Source organism: Lissotriton helveticus, chromosome 3_1 (genome assembly GCF_964261635.1).
Source record: "Lissotriton helveticus chromosome 3_1, aLisHel1.1, whole genome shotgun sequence".
Lineage (NCBI taxonomy): Eukaryota > Metazoa > Chordata > Amphibia > Caudata > Salamandridae > Lissotriton > Lissotriton helveticus.
The window spans coordinates 1,244,187,157-1,244,206,433 of NC_136061.1; the positions used below are offsets into that span (position 1 = coordinate 1,244,187,157).

Genomic DNA, 19,277 nt, shown 5'->3' on the forward strand with positions numbered 1-19,277 from the left:
AACACTGCAGTGCTGGGATGCATGTGCTCAAATGAAAAACAAAGTAAACGAAAAATGATTATGCATTTTAACAATCAAAAAGTGGAAATATGTTATGAGCTTTAGATGCTTCGGTGGTAGGAAAAGCATATCCGAGGACAACTGCATGGTTTTGATACAAGAACAATGTCCTGCCAAGTAATCTTTGACTTTGCTATTCGAATCAACGATTTGTAAGGCATGCTATCTAGAATGGGGGACACATCTATTTTTTGGAAATAAAGTATAATGAATTCATTGCTATCCTTTTTCCACTTAATACAACTATGAAGCAGTACCTCCAAATCCACCAACAGAAGCATTATATTCCTTTTTCAAGCAGTATTGCCATGATTTCTGGTTCCTACCTTGGTTTGCGTTCCATGCAGTAATCATACTTAACAGTTTGTGAGACCCATCTGTAAAAGGTTCTTGGACATCAACGCTGAGAGAATTTCAGTCTCCCATCAAAAGCAGAGGTATGGTAACTTTAGAACAGAATTTGGTACAGTCTAGTTTTTTATTTTTGGGGGGTGGGGGGGTTACAAAACCTTTAGGCTTTGTTCCGTCTATTGTCATAAAGGAGGATAATTAAAAAGGAGTGTGCTGAACCTCAAAATGTTGTACCATGTCTAGGCCCTGTTTTATTGCGGAGAAGATTGTGCGCCGCGGTTGTCCTTGGAGCCTATGTGGTGATTATGCACCCCTTAGGAAAGGGGTCTTTTGTTTAAGTCCACCCATGACCTTTGCAGTCACTTTCTTTTTTTAATACACTCAAGCGGTTTTACCTTCTCCTTGATTCAGAGACGCTCGCCATCAAAGGGCATTATAATAATGTGGTTTTACCACTGGAGAAGAGTCTGAAATCCATAAGGAGAGGAATCAGAAATCCATAAGGAGAGGAGCTCTAAAACAAGGAGAATCTGACTAAATGGATCATGTGCAGCTTTGATCCAGGTATTGGATGATAAAGTCCCATCATGAAAAACTTGCCTTCATCACTTGTTCCTTTGATAGAGGACTCAAAAATCCAAGGTAATTTTTACAGTTTGGGAACATAACGGCTATACTGTGAAACTGTTGCCGTTTGCACTTTCTTCTAAAGTTTACAGAGTTTCTTGCACTACATATTTATAGCGAGCTCTTTGGCAACACTGCGGTAGACCAATCTGCTCCAGGCTGCTGGCACAATGAATGCGTGGAAAGGATAGGAACTGATTTAGGATGGACCTGGAGGATGTCAAGCAGCAGGATGGAACAGTTTTTATTTTTTAATCCAATACGTCACGAGCTATCCTATGCAGCAGTCTTGAAAAGATCTGATCCCACCTGAAGGATACATGGGGGCACTACAAGTCGCTGGTTTCTCCTCTGAATGACCGCATCTCCACCAAAGCACAGGAGTCATCATCTAACTGAATACACATTTTGGACCCATCTGCAATACAGTCCTGTAAGAACTTGCTGCGTCGAATGGTATGGGCACACTAAATTGCTTATTTTTCATTCCAGATGTGAAGGTCTTCGCTTGTATCACAGGAGGGATCTTTAGCATTATCCTGGTGTTAAGACATGGATACATTCTCTGGCAACGGAATTATGCTAATGTTTCAAAGCTTGTGGTATTTCTGGAGTACTGAATTATTCTGTGCCTACGTGGACAACAACTTTTCCTATGGCTAATTTTGGCTCCGTTTCTGTGAGAGGCATAGTAGCATATAGCTTTTGAGAGCATTCTGGTTTTTTGTACCTTGAATTGTTGGCACCTTAGGCATCCAACACTAAGCATTGTTTTGTTCGAGGAGGATCATTACATTATTTCAGTTTAAGTTTGGATTGTTTTCAGCTAAGAAGCCATTTTCAGCTAAGTGTTGTACGTAGCTTTGGCTGATGTCCACTCGCCTTTTAGTGCCGATGTCCACAAGTAATGTTTTTGTCTATAATCCAATAGCATCAACATGGCAACAGGGTGATTTGCACTTTAAGTACTTCTGTATTTCTAAGGTCCTTAGAGTGTGTATGCTCCCAGGTTTTAATGATACGGACATTAGAAGAATAACCTTTTGAAGTGTTTTATAGGAGTCAAAACATAGAGCTTGCTCATATTCCCATTACTGTCTGAAAAAAGTGCATTTGAAGCTCAATGGGTGTCCTTCATAATGGTCGTTTTCTGTCAAGCAGTTTCAGAAACCCGACCACAATCAAGCTTTGGTACCAATGTCTTCTTATAGGATACCCAGCACTTTTCCACCAGTATTCGCAAAGCCTTGGAAGAAAATGGACAAACGCATTGTACATAAGTCACAGGCCTGTGGAAAAAACATATTTCATAACTTGTGCAACCCTATCAATGGCTACTCGCAAGTGATACTTTCAAACAGAAGGTCTAGTACGTTTTGTACTTCAGACCCCGAAAACACAAAAGATCTCCTAATATTAAATACATTTAATAATCATAAATATGACAGGCACAGATACGATTCTAAGTCCAAATCAAGAGCTGATGATACATTCAGTCCCCAGTAAGTCTTTACCACTTTTGTCACAAATTCATGCTTGGTTTTCAAACCTATGGTGGAAATTAGAAGATGGAAGTTATGGTGTGGGAGGGAGGAGCTGTGCGTTTACTGTCAACTTCATCATTATGCTGGATTCTTTCATCTTATTCACTCAGCAGCCTTAACTATACATTTTGTTCAAAGAATACAAATCCCATGAGTCTTTGCAACGACTCAACATGACAACCATAGATTAAGTCCCATATATCCAACATCAAGAAAAATAACTTCCCCTCTCTTCGCTGCTCAGCAGCTAGCGAAGTGCTTTTCATTAATATCTTGGATACTGTTTGTTGTTCTATATTGTATGCCATATTTGATGCTTTGGCCACTGTACTGCTATCGCAGACATTGGGCTCTCTAGGTCTAAAACTGGCATTCCCTAGTGCGATGCGGCTCGTTTTCCGCTTAGAGGCGCATGCGGCAAACCAGCCCACTGAGCACCCAGGCCCCTTCTGTGACTTACTAAGACGGGTTGACTAGCCACCAATAAGGGCTCTCCCTGCTCCTTCCCCTGAGTGCATCGTTCTCTAAAGAGGCGCGTGGTCTGCCGGCAGAGGTAGGGGAGGCATGCACAGCCTCCCAAATCATTCCTGCCATTGCTTTGGCACGCCTCGCCGTAACAAGGCATGCGGCGGCCAGACGACTCCAGTAAGGGGTATGGAGGGCGCGAGTCTCTGTTCTTGAAAGGAAAGCGAGTCCCTCCATGTGGCATTCTGCGCATTCCTTGGTGCCCGTCTTATGGCTCATTTCCATTCCGCTACCGGTGAAGGGCAAGCAGCTTGTCAAGAGATCGAGACACCACCAGTTACTCATATCTTGCTTCAGTAGCATAGTTTTTCTGCTCCTGATAAGCTTTTTTACCCTCAGAGCTTTTTCCCCCCTTAGGGCTGGTTGTATTTAGTGGGGCGGTCTAGAGTTTACACAATCGGGCCCAACAAGCATCGACTAATGCAAATCTGCCTGGGCCAACTAGGGAGTGTTTTACGCAGTTTTTCATGACTATTCACCTCTAACTTCAACTGATCAGCCATGGTACATGCTTTTGATGAATACTGGAAGTCTGTTGAGGAGGAGCAGATGCTTCTCTCTGTTCATGAGGCTCTAGTGGATGCCATAAACATCCATGGAGAGGACAGTCTCTTTGGCTCTGGAACGCCCCCCACCCCCCATCCCCCCACCCCCAAACAATAATTGAACTGATGGTGCGACGCAGTTTATTACCGCCGGCTGGGGAAGGCCTGAGGCTTGAGCCTCCTGCTGACCATCAGGGGGCCCCCTAAAACCAGACTTGACGCCAATGTTCTGGCAACCTCTACCTCAGGCACCTTTGAGAGGCATCCTTAGGCCTTCCTTAGAAGGCATATGGACACCCTGGAAGTACAGGATGATTCCCAGCCTCGATATACCCTACAAGGACGATTCATGTCCCCAACAGGGAACAGATAATGCTGGGGAAGGTTCAGCTACCCCGGATGGGGGCCTCGGATGACAAATCAGGGCTGAGCAGACCGTAGCAACCAGAAGGCTGCGCCAAGAGAGCCAGGCTGGAGGAAAAAGGCGTACAGGACTCCACGAGGGTGCAGAGTATGTTGAACCAGGTAAATATTTATCATCCCCACACTGCGGAATGGGTTCTAGTGGCATGCTATGTGGCCAGCCGCATTAGGAAGCACATGGACCAGGAGGTCTGTAGGCGAGTGCCCTAGACCTTCCTTGGCCAATACCCTGGAAATAGACACATGAGTGGTGACGATTATTACAAAATGTGTCAAAGACCCTCAGAGGGGCCTAGACCGGTCCTGGTAATCCAGTTAGGATAAGGTGTAAGATGCTTTGGGGCAACTTACCAGCATTTTAGATATGGCTGAAGATGAAGGAATCCGGTCATATGATTGACCCCACTATTTTGGGCTCAACTGGCCCTATTATGCCTTTTAGCCAATGTCTACTGTGACTTATTGACGGAGCGCAGACGCTCTTACTGATAAAGAGAGAACGCAGGGCTGCTGAGTTGGCCACCTCAGAAGCCGGCCCGGTGGCGAATTGAGGTCTCTTTGGAGAACGATTCATTAAGGAGCTATCATGCTTCCTCTCTACCTTCTAGTCCCTGTACAAGGCTCAGCAGTCCAAGGTGGTCTTCAACCAACAGATATTTGGATGGGACTCCTCTGGACCTCAAAAAAACGTCAAACAAGGCGCTCTATCCAGTGGCAAGACTGTTCCTCAAGAGGTTATGGCAGCGGACATGGCGGCAAAGGAGCCTTCCAGGGAGCCAGCAACATGCCGGGTGGTAAGAGCTATTCCTTCTTTCCTACAAAGGGGGGGGGGGGGGGCGGCTAGAGTGGTTTTGTCAAAATTGGGAGTCTATAACAAGGGGACGCGTGAGTGTTTCAAGCTGTGAAGGGCTTTCACATAGTTATACGGTACATTCCATCAACACTCCCATCCCAGTCCCTTGGGTTTTTCACAGGAAGGGAAGCAGGTGGTAAACCAAAAGCTGAGAGAGCTTCTAGGAAAAGGGACAATTACCCATTCCGTCCTTCATCCAAGGGGGTTTCTGAGCAGTATTTTCCTGGTGGAGAAGAGGACAAACGCTTCAGACCATTCATAAATTTGAAAGATTTCAAATCTATGAGTGGTGTATCGCAGTTTACAAATGGAGGGAATCCACCTCTTACAAGATTTTGCATTTACAAACAGATGCCATTTACTTCAGAGGAATGAACCGAGAAGAATGATGGCACAGATACCCGGTCAGCCATGCTTGACAGGCTTGTAAGTGATCGAAAATTCATCAAGGTAATGGCCAATCATCTCAGGCTTGATCTCCACCTGGTTGAAGGTTTTCCCATTGTACACGCCCACCATGCTTCCCACCATCTCTGGGAGGATAATCATGTCGCGAAGGAGAGTCTTCACCACCTCTGGTTTCTCCATGGGAGGAGCCTCTTTCTTGGCTTTGCGAAGGCGCTTCAGGAGGGAGTGCTGCTTGCTGCGCAGGCCCCGGTTCAGCCACCGGCGGGCGCAGTACAGCTGCATGATCTGCTCATAGGACATGTCCAGCAGCTGGTCCAGGTCCACTCCCCGGTAGGTGAACTTCCTGATGGTTCGCTTTTTCTTCTGCTCGACTTCCACCATTTTGACAGAGGCGCTCGGAAAGATATTGTGTTGCCCAATGACTGGTTGGTAAGACTCGATCCAAAGAAAGTCTACCTCGCCATTCAGATTTTTCCTGCCCACAGAATTTCTACAGTTCTAATGGGGCGGCCACATTTTAGAGTTCACATGCCTGCTGGTGAAGCGCTTTAGTGCTTCACCAAAGTGATGCGGCCGGTCATTGAATGGCTTCACGCACTAGGAGTTCGGCTAATAGTGTAGCTGGACAACAATCTCCCAATGCACCAGTCAAAATACACAATCTCCTAATGCACCAGGAAAAATCCAATTTAACCTCCCAACTTCAGAACACCAAGACCCTTCTGCAAGACCTGGGGTTTATAGTAAGAGTTAAGAAATCAGAATTTGACCTTTTTGGGATTCAAGGTTAACACAGTGCAACAGTTTCTCTGGTTGCCCCAGAACGAGACACTTCTGATCCACCGAGAGTTGCACAAAACAACAGAGAAGGAGACAGTTTTCCTCCATCATCTGGCCAGGATTGTAGGCCTAGTCTTCTATCCAGGCGATCTTTCCATATCGACTGCATTACCAGGCCCTGTAACATCTGAAGGCACAGCACCTCAGGAGAGTTTGGACGTATGCACAAGAGATTTCTCTTTCTACAGAGGCCCGGGCGAAACTTAATTGGTGGTTCGATCAAATGCATGCCTGGAACGGCAGAGCCCTCTTTGGGTCAGCCCCGGATCTGGCTTTTGATTCAGACACCAGTCGTCAGGGATGGAGTGCAAGCTGTGGGGATACTACCAAAGGACGACGGTTGACAGATTATGAGGAGGCTCTCCACATCAGTTGTCTGGAACTCTTTGCAGGATCCTTCGAGGTACAGAGTTTAGCGGCAAACTAGTTGCCTTGTTCCAATTTTGGGTAACATCTCGGCAGTTAGATCTATAAACTGTTAGGGGGTACCTGGCACAAAGTGCTGTCGGAACTGGTCAGAGATTACTGGATCCATTGTCTGGAGCACAAGTTGTCAGTGACTGCAGAACACCTGCTGGGGAGACTCAATCAGTTGGCAGACTAGCAATCCAGACATCGAACGGAATACAGTGAATTGAAACTGGATCCCTCCGTTTCAGAGGATTATGGATTGGTGGGGTCCATGCCAGGTGGATCTTTTTGCATCAAGATTCTTCCATCAACTTCCAAACTTTTTCAGTTGGTATCTGGATCTTCTAGCAGAGGCGACAGACTCCTTCCTCCTAATCAAGTGATCCTGATGACACCGCTTTGGAAACTGAAAGTAAGGTATACAGTTCTTCTGGAACTTTCCGTGGATTTTCCAATCCCACTTCCCAGGATTCTCATGGCAGCTTGCACCCACTGGTTCAGGGTGGAACTCTCACACTGATGGGTTGGATGATTACAGGGGACGTTGGGATGTCCCGGGACTTTCGACACATACTGCCTCCCTCATCAGAAGAGCACGGGCAGATTATACTGTCAAGCGATATGGTTTGGCACAGAGGAGATAATCACGCTGGTGTATGCGAAGGGATCTTGATCCAGTGGTGGCACATGTAGTGCATATTGTCAATTTCTTGTCCGAGTTGATGGACAAGGGGTAGGCATATTGCACGATCAACGCATGCAGATAGGCAATTTCTGCAGATCATATGCATCTTCATGACATCCCGGTAGGTGAACATCGTCTTTTGAGGGGTATTCAGTTGTCTTTTTCACCAGAATCTAAGTATTCCTCCCGTTGGGATGTTAATGTAGTACTAAGAATGCTGCGCTCATGGCAGGATAATCAATATGTGTCTCATAAGGATCAGGTAAGTTAGCAGTCCGGTTATACCTCATTTCTTGTAAAGGTTTCTGATGTTTGTGCCCTAGATATTGCGGCATGTATGTTTACCCGGAAGGGGCGTCATTCACTGTTTCAAGACGTACTAAACAATACCAGGGTGGTTCATTACCCTGCTTTCCCTGGTCATCCAAAATTCTGCGTGGTCCGTTGCCAGAGAGGATATGAAACTATTACCAAGGAATATAGGCCGCATGAACTATTTATTTTCCTCGAAAAGCCTTTTAAGCCGGTCACTGCAGCGACTATTGCCCTTTGGGAGAGATAGATCCTGTAAGATTCAGTTATTGATATATCCTCATTTGGAGTATCTTAGACAGCCTTTTCCCTGGGGAGCCGTTTGAATGATACTCTCAGAGCTGCTGATTGGTCTTCCGGTTCTATTTAAAAGACCTTTTATTTTAAACCAATCACTGGCATGGCTTCAGCTTTAAAGTAGCATAATCTGAGCCTTCGGTCCCAACACAAAATATAAAATTTCCTAGCTATTGGGAAGGAAAGCTTCAATTCTATTAAGGTCACAGAGGTGAGTATTATCCCTCTCAATTGGGTACACTCCATTACCCTCCTTGTATCCAAGGCATCTTGACAGACAGACACACGTGCTGTTGTCCCCTCAAGAGCTTAACAAAGGTACTCATACAATGTTTTGTTCTGAAGTATGCCTAATGCTATGTTTCTCTGGAAGCTAGTCGACTTTATGGATATCTTAATTTCTGCCAAGATTTGTTGATATAGATGACTGGTTTTAGACATGTTTGGGTAATTTACCTTCTGTATCTTGTTTTTTCCTAGGATCAGACCGGAAACAAGAATTCTAAAAGAAACGCTGAGTTCAGTATGTTTTGCTTAAAGAAAGGGGAAGTGCTTTTCCTTGCTGTTGGATATACGGTACGTCCACTATGGTTGGCATGATGAGTTGTTGCAAAGAGTCATGGGATGTGTAGTCTTTGACTAAAGTATGGTTTGTTAAGGCTGAGTGAATAAAATTCAAAGGTCCAGCATAATCCTAGCCTCCGTATCCTTAATAGAATTTAAACTTTCCTTCAAGATATTTAGGAAATTTAGTATTCGCTTCCAAACTAAACAACTAGATGGCAGGATAACTTACACTACATAAATCGATAACAGATTTGTATTTCAGAAATAACCTAAGACAGCCTGGCACAAAAGAGGATACATGTTCAGCCTTGCATGACTGAAAAACAGATTAAGAAAGTAAGGTGTCAAGCTAGATCAAGAATCCTATGTCAACACATACACATTTGTATTGTTTCTACATTATCCCTCACAAAACATGCCGAATTCCACAAGCGTACAAGAAGTACTGATGAGACCGTGTCTGTGGAAGAGGATGATCTTGAAGTTTCCTGACCAAATATTCAACTAAATCTGTAGGCGTTGTTTACGTTTACAATCTGCTCCTACGGCACACAGTAACACCAACCCAATGTCCATTAAAATAGGTCTGTTTCATCAAAAGAAAAGGAGCTCTACTCCTCTCAGAAAGCTAGTGCTAAGGTGATTTGCTCTCTTCCGAGGCACAATACAAATAGTTGTGAGCTGTACCAAAATTTTGACAATCTGCTTCAAACCATGGATTTTAATACAAATGTTTCATTATGTTGATTCACAGGTGATATATGCCGCACAGCAATTTAATGTTGAGATTCTACCAATTCGAAATCCTACAAAATGGAATACAAAAGAGTCCATAACTCAGACAGCAAGCACCCATTGAAGGCAAGGTTTACAGAACCCCTGTTCACTATCCAAGCTAAATTAAATAGATATTCATTTCAAAGCAGAAGCTTATCACAGCTTAATTATCGACAGAGGTAGTTCTACTAGGATTCTAATCCAAAGGACTGCAAGGTGACCCTTCACTCCTAAACCAAACTAGTGCAGAAAAACACACAAGAAAGTAGGTGACTTATTCATGTAACTTTGTTACTATGAAAAGGCAACAGGTGACCTTGGCTGGAAAAACTAAACAAATTCATTCCATGGTGTGAATCCGTATTATAAGGAAACCTCTGGGCAATGGATCACAGTCAACATATACATACATTATTGAGTGACTCCCTAGCAGTTAGAAGGATCCACATTACAGAGACCTAGTATTGATCAGCTTGGAATGCATTCTGTTACTTGGCAGCTTGCTGTCATGTTAATGTTTCATGAAAAAGCTATCAACGTGTAAAAAAAAAAAAAAAAAAAAAAAGAAGTGCTTGATAATGCAGCCTGAAACAATGAAAATCCAAATAAGTAGTCCTCGAGGAGTTTTTTTTGGGTTTTTATATTACAATTTTAAGAGGTTTATACTTACTTCTCCCATGGCTCTCCCTTCCAGGGCAAGTGCTTGAAAGTCATGATTCAGCTCATCCATTGAACGAACCTGTTCAAAGAACAAAATGAAATCAGGGTCGTCTCATTTAATGAAATAAGAACAGAATGGGTATGTTAACCAAGCAGGTAATCTGCAAATTCCATCATAAATTACAAAAGAAAAAAAAAACTAGTACAGAATTAAGGTTAAATAATGGGAAGATCTCTGTATCAGCTTCCTCAATGACAATCTACCATGATGCACTGAAGGTACAGCACATTTTACTTATCTGCACAGGGTGCACGACCGCCATGGTATTGCCACATCCTTTTGGTCTGTGCCTAAAGGCATATACCATGCTTCACTCACAATACTCTTGCTACCCTACTCTGAACTTCTCAGTCAGCACCCTGCTCAACCACACTTGTAAGCCAGGTTAACTTCTAGCTCACCAGCCAGCTATCTCCGAATCTTTGCCCATGGCAAATCGCATTGTGACCTCAAACACCCTACCCAACTCCTGCACTGGAAAGGTGACCAACCAATGTTCACTGGCAGGGTAAGAGCTGTGACGGGAACAGACTGAATAAGCAGAGTCAAGTCTAGTATCTTTCAAAACCTGGGTAGCTTTGCAATACACAACATAGCTCAAAACGATACTTAAAGATTTTTTTTATTTTTTTTTAAGTACAGGTGCTTTTTAGGTCTCGCCCTGCGTAGGCTGCACTTGCGCAGTCTCGCAGGCCCTCTTCTCCATTGGCTGGCTTCCTAAACGGAGGCCAGCCATTGGAGGAGATGGGGCGTCTGTCCATTTAAACCCCGTCTTTTTGGGATTCGGGGGTGTGTTTTTTAGTATCTTTCTCTACTCTTCCCATTGGCTGGAATTTTACATTCCAGCCAATGTATGTATGTATGTATGTATGTATTTATGTATAAAATATTTTATTACGCGCTCTGCTACTACAGAGTATCCTGGCGCGATATGTGAGCTAAAACAGAGCCGAACCAGAGAGAGAGGAAGAGCAGCTAGATACGAAGTTTAAAAAGGTGGGTTTTCAGTCCTTTCTTAAATTCTGTCAGTGTCGCTGACGCTCGCAGAGAGAGCGGCAGGGTGTTCCAGGCTCCGGCTGTTTGGACAGAAATAGACTGACCACCCAATCTCACATATCTGAATTTAGGCATGTCCATCAGAAGGAGATTAGCTGATCGAAGTGCACGGCGAGGGGTATAGAAGGTGAACCTTTTGTGCAAATATTGTGGTCCCTGTTGGTGCAGGGCACGAAAGGCCAGAACCAAGGATTTAAACACAATACGCTGGGCCACTGGAAGCCAATGTAGCTTTCGGAGATGGACAGATGCGCTAGTTCTTTTTGGAAGATGGAAGAGAAGTCGAACCGCCGCATTCTGAATAATCTGCATTCGGTTAACGAGGTATTTAGGGAGACCGCTAAAGAGAGCATTGGCGTAATCCAGCCTTGATAGGATCAGAGCACGCAGAACCGTCTCTTTTGCTTCCCTGTGGAGCAGTGGAAGGAATCTTTTTAGTGACTTGAGGGTCAGGAAACAGGTCGCCGTAAGTTTTTTCATGTGTGCTTCAAACTTAAGATCCTGTCCAAACCAGACCCCCAAGTTTTTAGCCAGGCCTCCAAGAGAGCTGGGGCAAGCAAAATCAGACGGCCAAATGAGATCCTTAAAATTGGCTGGAAAGTTGCCATAAAACAACAGCTCAGTCTTGTCCTCGTTGCATTTAAGTTGGGCTAAAAGGAGCCACCGAAAGACGTTGGATAGACAAGAGCGGACGACACTGGCATCTAAACAATTCTTAGGCCAGGTAAACAACAGCTGTGTGTCGTCGGCATACGCCATTATTTTGGCTCCCCACTGCTCAGCCAGATGGATCAGCGGGGTCATATAAACGTTAAACAACAGAGGGCTTAACGTCGACCCCTGGGGGACCCCTGTACTGAGCTTCTTGGGAGACGAGGCGTGGGGGGGCATCCAAACTTGCTGCGTCCGTTCCGACAAAAACGAGGACAGCCAGGCCAGAACCGCGCCAGACAGACCGACCTCGGCCAGCCGGTTCAGCAGCAAAGCATGGGGTACCGTATCGAAGGCGGCAGATAGGTCCAGCAAAACCAGGACCGCTCTGCCGCCTCCGTCCAGACACTCCCTGATGGCCTCCGAGACTTCCACCAGAGCCGTCTCGGTGCTGAAGGCCGCCCTGAAGCCCGATTGAGCCGGGTGCAGGGCCTGAGAGGACTCAATAAAATTATTCAGCTGCCTAAAGACCACCTTTTCACAGACCTTCGCCAGTGCCGGGAGCAGCGATATCGGCCGATAGCTGGACGTGGCTAGAGGGTCCAGGCCGGACTTCTTAAGGAGGGGAAGCAATTTCGCCTGTTTCCAACAAAGGGGCACAGAGGCAGAGGCCAGAGACAGATTGACCACATGAGTGGCCTCCTGGTATACCAAGCTCGCAGCACCCCCCAGAACCCTAGCGGGGCACGGGTCAGAGGGTGAGCCCGACTTAAGAGACTCTAGGATGGCCAGCACGTCCGCTTGCGCAGCTGGCTCGAAGGTGGAAAATTGGCTGGTAGATTGCTTCACCCCAGAACTGGCAAAGGGTAGCGCGGGCTGAAGAAGACCACAAGAATTTCGGAGCTCTTCTTGAATTTTGATGATTTTGTTATCAAAAAAACAGGACAGTTCCTCACACCAGAGATCAGAAGCCGGAAGAACTGGGAAGGCAGCACAAGGGGAGAGGAAACTCTGAACAATGGCAAAGACTTCTTTGCCATTGTTGTCCGCCTTCTCTATCCTATCAGAGAAGTACCTACTTTTGGCAGCTTTAATTTCCGCGTAGTAAACCTTCTGCGCCCTCCGCAAATCAATCTTTAAATCAGGGCGGAACTCACGGCGCCAGGCTCTCTCCAATTTTTTACAGCCGGCTTTAAGTTCCCTGAGAGCGTGGGAGAACCAGGGTTTAGAGGGTGATGACCTAACCCGCGTGCAGCCCCCTTTATTGGTGGGCACAGTGGCACTTTGATTAACCCAAGCATTGAATAAATCTACTGCAGACTCTAGGTTAGACGGCAACGTTGGCCGATTAGCCAAAAGTGAATCTGAAAAGGTGGTTACATTTATTCTCTGGGCGTGAGCTTGAGGGGCAGGCAAATCACTCAACACTTTAGGACCCAAGGGCCAGGTGAACCGAAGTAGGGCATGGTCCGACCAGGTGACCCTCATAGGGGGTGACATGGTGATCTCAAAGTTGGAACAGACTAAATCTAACCAGTGACCAGCCCGATGGGTAGGGAAGTTCACCCATTGTGTTAAGTTCGCCACCGCAAGGACATCAGCCAAACCCCTTGATTCGGGCAGGTCCCCAATGTCCATATGGATGTTAAAGTCACCCAGCAGGAGATAGAGAAAAATTAAGGGCACGAGGCACAATCACCTCCTCGATATTGCCCATAAAACTACCGGTATAGACGGGGGGGCGGTAGATAAGGGTACCTCCCAAGGTGAAGTGGGGGGAAAGCACCACAACAAAGTGTAGCATTTCTGAGTCGCCAAGTAAATCTGGCGGTTCACTCACCACTACCCAATGGTCACGATAGATAACCGCCACACCGCCGCCCCTGCCAGATGGTCTATCCATCCTCGCGATCCTAAATCCACGTGGAATGGCAAGTTCGATCACCGGCATACAGGACTCAGTGAGCCAAGTTTCAGTAATGAATAGGCGATCGAACTCCTGGCCATCGAGCAGCTCAAAAATATCGGCCGCATGGCTGACCATAGATCTTGAATTAATCAGTCCGGCTTTAATATTGTCTAAGTTGGTCCTAGATGTAATGGCAGGGGACGATAGGCATGTAAAGCGGAACCCACAGGCCGGACAACAATACAGCGGAGTCTCCAAAACCTCCCAGTGTTTGGCGGCATCGCAGCTGAAAGTATTGAGGGCGATAAGCTCCTCAGAGGTATACTTCAGAGAGCCAGCACAAACACATCGAGGAAGATAAGGAGGTGGCAGGGCCCTGGGCCCGTCCGGGACACGGACGGGCACAGACGGGCCCTCCTTTGGCGCTCCTTCGGCGCGCAGACGGCGCGCCCGCAGCGCGCGACCGCTGCGCGCTCGACGCATTGACGCGTTAAGAGGAGAGAAAGAAAAACATGCCCCCGAATCCGAAAAGGACAAGGCGTTTCTCCGAGGCATTTCTGCATGACCTCGGAGAAAGATGGTGGTGTGGAGCGCTCCTCTCTTGCCTTCAGGGCCCTCACCAGGGCTCTCTCTACCCCCACGTGGGCCCTACAAGCCATGGGGCACATGATTAGTTACACTCCTCTTTACCCCTCCTACGGTGTTGGTCTGCCCAGTGATTCCGGGTTTCTAATTGAAACCTCATTGTGTAGTTCTCAAGTCGTACTCGTACAACAGTTCGGATTTTCTTTCTAGGACAAAAACAATTCTATTCTGTGAGCATCTAAATTGATCATTTAATAGAACACTTCACAGTGAAACTTTCCAAGCTGAAACAGAGCGATGCCCCCTCACTACAGGTCAGGCAGCCGCCAGTCTGCTGGTCGTCTCTGTCCCGGGGCGGATTGTCAGTCGGCTTTGAGTTCCGGTCTGAACCCCGCCCCTAGCGGATGCGGAGTGCAGAGGGAAGAGCCCAGAGTGGCAGTAGAGAAGAGTGGATCCAGGAGGGCCGGTCAGTGCCAGGGGCTGAGAATGGAAAGTATTGCGGGGGTGAATGGGGGTGCACCCATGTATAGAGTCTGTGGCCGAGCACTCCTCAGAGCGTCTAGTCAGTCACTCAACCTCCCACAGAGAACAGACCATGAGAGTGAATACCTCCCAGGGAGAGAGAGTTAAGAATAGCCTCGCGTCACTAGCCCAGCAGGAGGGACCCCAGTGGAGCATAGTGCCCTCTCAGAGAGGAGCCCCTCGTTGTTAGCTATAGTGAATAGCCTCGCCGCACAAGCCCTGTCCCCGCGGTTTCTGTACACAGTTGTCATGCATGTTCCACTTGTTAAATGCTCACTTTGATGAGACGGGTTTCACTTGCCTTGTGCAAAACACGTTACTGTATCGAATGTCCCCTGCTACACAGTACATTGGCATCCTTGCAGTGACTACCTTCTACCCCCCCCCATAGTAAATGGCACCCAGCAGAGTCCCACCCCCCGGATTTGAGACCTCCACCCAATGTGAAGCCCTCCTCGCCCCTCCAGAGAGAGCACCCCCCCCCCGAGAGCACCCCCCACCCCTTTAACCGCCTTCCATTGTTAGTGCACCTTGGTAGATAGTGCTGTTGAGAAGGGCTTCTTTACAGTGCTTCACCTTCATATAGTATGTAGCGCTACCTGCCTTTACAGTGCCTTCATTTAACCCCACTGTTCATTACTTCCTGTCCCCCCCTCTCGAATGGGCAACACTGAACCGTGGCTACCCCGCACTGATTAGCCACAGAAAAGAGCCTCAACTAACAAACAGCCCCGTGGGTCCGTGACCCCTATGGGAAATGCCCCTCGGTGAAAAATGACGCTTTTCTGCCATTTTCACAGGGCTAGATCTGTAGAACTTAACGAACTCCGTTTGAGCAATCCCCCCCTCCACCCCCAACTAAATTATCGACCCTTTATTTCCGTAATTCACTCGTTTCCTCTGTGTTGTTTGAAGTTGTGCAATGACGCAGTTCCAGGAGAGAGCATGAAGAAGGGGTTTCCCCCTTACTTAAGGTCATATTGTACTAGTTTCACCTATTGCCTTTTACCTGTGCCATTCAGTCTTGAGCGTTACTGCCTCGTCAGTGTTGAGCTAGTCAGATCATTGTGCACATAGGCTACTTTGCAAACCAAACTGCCTCTATGCGCGGGCCTCTAGTTTAACAGTGGTCAAAGCGCTACAAGAATAACTCTGCGTTGTGCCTGCAACAAGTTTTCTGTTTTTAAGTCCCAGAAGGCGAATCTAGGTGCAAATTAACTCTTCAAAGACTGCTGAAAGGGACATGGGTAAGAGGCGTCGATTCACTGTTTGACAAGCGGTAACACCGATATAGGGGTGAGACTTACCCTAGCGGACACTGCGAGGCGTAGACTAGCTAGATGAGGAAGCAGGTGGGATCATGGCTGTATGTTGGGGCCTGGTTTAGAGAGTGATGGACAGTAAGGTAATTCCCACCAGAGGATTCTCCGCCATTCAATTGCTATGCTACAGTTTATCAGACGTAAGTCTGGTAGCAAACCTTAAGGTGGAAATGTCATTTAAGATGGTAAATTACGCTAGCTCCGCGTTTCAGCTTATTCTGCGAAGGCCCACTGTGATGAGGTAATGGAGGACTTAGTTGGTATTGTCCTCTTAATTTTGCGTCATGGAATGGCAAATTATGTGGTCGCAGAGCTAATTATTTGGCAGTGTGATTAGCAGCAACTTGTGGGGCACATTCTTCTGCGTGGAAATAACAAGGACCCCCTGGGTAATGTTATAATAGACTCCTAGGGCAGGGTAAACAACCTGTGTGCAAAAGTTCCTAGGCAGTCAAAGGCTTTCAAATAAAATAAACAAGTGAAGGACCCAAGACAAGGACACTTGAATAGCTGAAATGGCTGATCTAAAATCATCAAATTTTAATAAAATTAGACATATAATATTAAAAACAAGACACCTGTGGTGAATCAATAGTAATTCAACCTAAATGATACAGTAATAAAAATTACATATATGCAATACATTTCAGAACAAGGTACAATATAAAATTATGAAAGGAACACCAATAATTAGGGTGTCCGACAAGGTTAACAATACAATACTCGACGCGCGTTTCGGCGAATTAACGCCTTCTTCAGGAGCCACAAAACAATCTGAAATTATAAAAAAACATAACATAAGATACAATACACTATACAGTTCTAAGCGTGGCAATAATGAAACTATGAATAAGTACCGAATTTCGCATATGTTACTTGTCCATAAGAATAGCTTAAGGACCATTACATCATAACAGCTGAAACAAAGGCCTAGAAGGGGTGGGTCTACAATCAAGAATCTTAGTTTATTTTATGTTCATTGATGGACACATATAGGATAATAGTCTGAGAGTACATCTCACACGTTGCTCGTTGGACAGGCTATTGATATCACATATCCCATGTCACATGCTTGATAAACTATACAGACATTGACCACTTTCACTAAATGATACATTATCTACTTACTTCGTACAGACCAGGGATTTGCTCGGGCAATGCTCTTAAGTAAAAGTTGATGTACCGAATTAGATCTAGACAGGAAAAAATGCATATCGTCATTCCAATATTCCCATTTATATAAATAAAGGTGAATCAATTGAGCAAACAAAATGCTGTCGATGCAGGCAACGAGCGAAGAGCAAGGTTGAAAAACGCACACAATTGCCAAGGATCACCAAACATATGAAATGGCCACTCAGTTCTCCAAGTGTTTAAAGGAGAAAGAACAGATAATGAATGATGAACACTACACGTTAGTACCTGATAGAAATACGTAGTATGCGATCCTAGATAGGGTATGCTTTCTTTTGGAAATTCATAATAAGAACACGAAAATGGATGAGTCTGTAAAGAGGTAGAAAAGGATCCATATTATTCTCTGTACTTTTGTCATGTCAAAAATAATTAGGCACACAAAAGGTGGAAAATAATTAAGTTTACCTATAGAACGATGTTCCTAAAAATGGATATTTCTTCTGTAGTGGTGCCGGAATCGATAATCACGACAATTTGGTTGATATATAGACGATAGAAACTTGAGATACCTAAAGGCAAATGTCATTAATTTACTAGTTAAATATATACCGCGGTTTATTCATGAAATAACAGAAGTTCAATGTACATGAAAACGTGGGGTTGTTTATGAGGATGACGAAGGACTCTGTGATTCAACCGCTATAGTAGATTATTTACTAAGGTAAAGGGTTTGCTCATATGGTTTAATGAATGATGGCAGTAATTAATTCCCATTTCAAAATAAACCCATGGGAGTTAACGCCAGAGTTACTATGTGATAAAAAACTAAAAATTCTATAGAATTTTTAGTTTTTTACCTTAGTAAATAATCTACTATAGCGGTTGAATCACAGAGTCTTTCGTCTATATCTTCTAGCTTGCCCATAGTGAAGCCAGCCCCTCCCATTAGGTGGCCTCTCCCACTAGGGGTTATATACAAACAAACCGCCATCCGTGTGTTAGTTGATTGAATTTTATGGGATATTTTGGTTTCCATCATATAGTCATTTGACGTTAACTCTTACGGGTTTATTTTTGAAATGGGATTTATTTACTGCCATAATTCATTACACCAGATGGGTAAGCCCATTACCCTAGTATATAATTTACTACAGCGGATGAACGTTTGAGTCTTTCATCTATATCTACCAGCTTGCTCCGAGTGAAGCAAGCGCCTCCCATTAGGTAGTACTTCTTGTTAGGGAGGATATATAAATAAACCGCCCTCCGGGTGTTAGTTGATTGTTACCCGACACCCGGCACGCTACATCATTCGCGCCACGGAGGACTCATCCACTTTGCGTATCTTATATCACCCAGGTGAGATTTCTCTCCTTCCCTGCGCACGGCAGATACCGCTGAGTCATCTAGCGGTTATTTATCAGCTACGACCACCTCTCGTGCTAGACGCTATTGCAGTCTGGTTTTCGTTCCAACAGTTTTATTTATGCCTTGCAGGTCCTATCCGCCTCTACGGATCCTGACAAACTATCCTCTACATTGAATAGACCAACTACAACTCGATCAAATCCAACTCGAGTACTATTATTTTAACGAGAGGTAACGACCACTGTAGCTCTTAATAAATATCGTTCCATCTAAATAGCCTAATAATAGAAAGACATCATGCACTTTATAACTATGTGGACAATTGTAACTTATTTTTATAGGTTAAACCCTCGTTAGCTTTAGTCCACACTTCGTCATCCTCATAAACAACCCCACGTTTTCATGTACATTGAACTTCTGTTATTTCATGAATAAACCACGGTATATATCTAACTAGTAAATTGATGACATTTACCTTTAGGTATCTCAAATTTCTATCGTCCTTATATCAACCAAATTGTCGTGATTATCGAACTTCTGTTATTTCATGAATAAACCGCGGTATATATTTAACTAGTAAATTAATGACATTTGCCTTTAGGTATCTCAAGTTTCTATCGTCTATATATCAACCAAATTGTCGTGATTATCGATTCCGGCACCACTACAGAAGAAATATCCATTTTTAGGAACATCGTTCTATAGGTAAACTTAATTATTTTCCACCTTTTGTGTGCCTAATTATTTTTGGCATGACAAAAGTACAGAGAATAATATGGAT

The 19,277-nt window shown here is 45.1% G+C and overlaps 1 protein-coding gene and 1 pseudogene across 12 annotated transcripts in view; both read right to left on the reverse strand.

Moving 5' to 3' along the window:
- The window catches only part of PUM1 (pumilio RNA binding family member 1), a 993,892-nt gene that overhangs the window by 802,560 nt on the left and 172,055 nt on the right, over nucleotides 1-19,277 (reverse strand). For all 12 annotated transcript variants that reach the window (XM_078681891.1, XM_078681883.1, XM_078681895.1 and 9 more), the window contains exon 3: nucleotides 9,896-9,964. In XM_078681891.1, the coding sequence (XP_078538017.1) occupies nucleotides 9,896-9,964 (69 nt within the window). The remainder of the gene's footprint in view (nucleotides 1-9,895; nucleotides 9,965-19,277) is intronic.
- LOC144823407 (small ribosomal subunit protein uS19 pseudogene) lies at nucleotides 5,291-5,719 on the reverse strand (annotated as a pseudogene).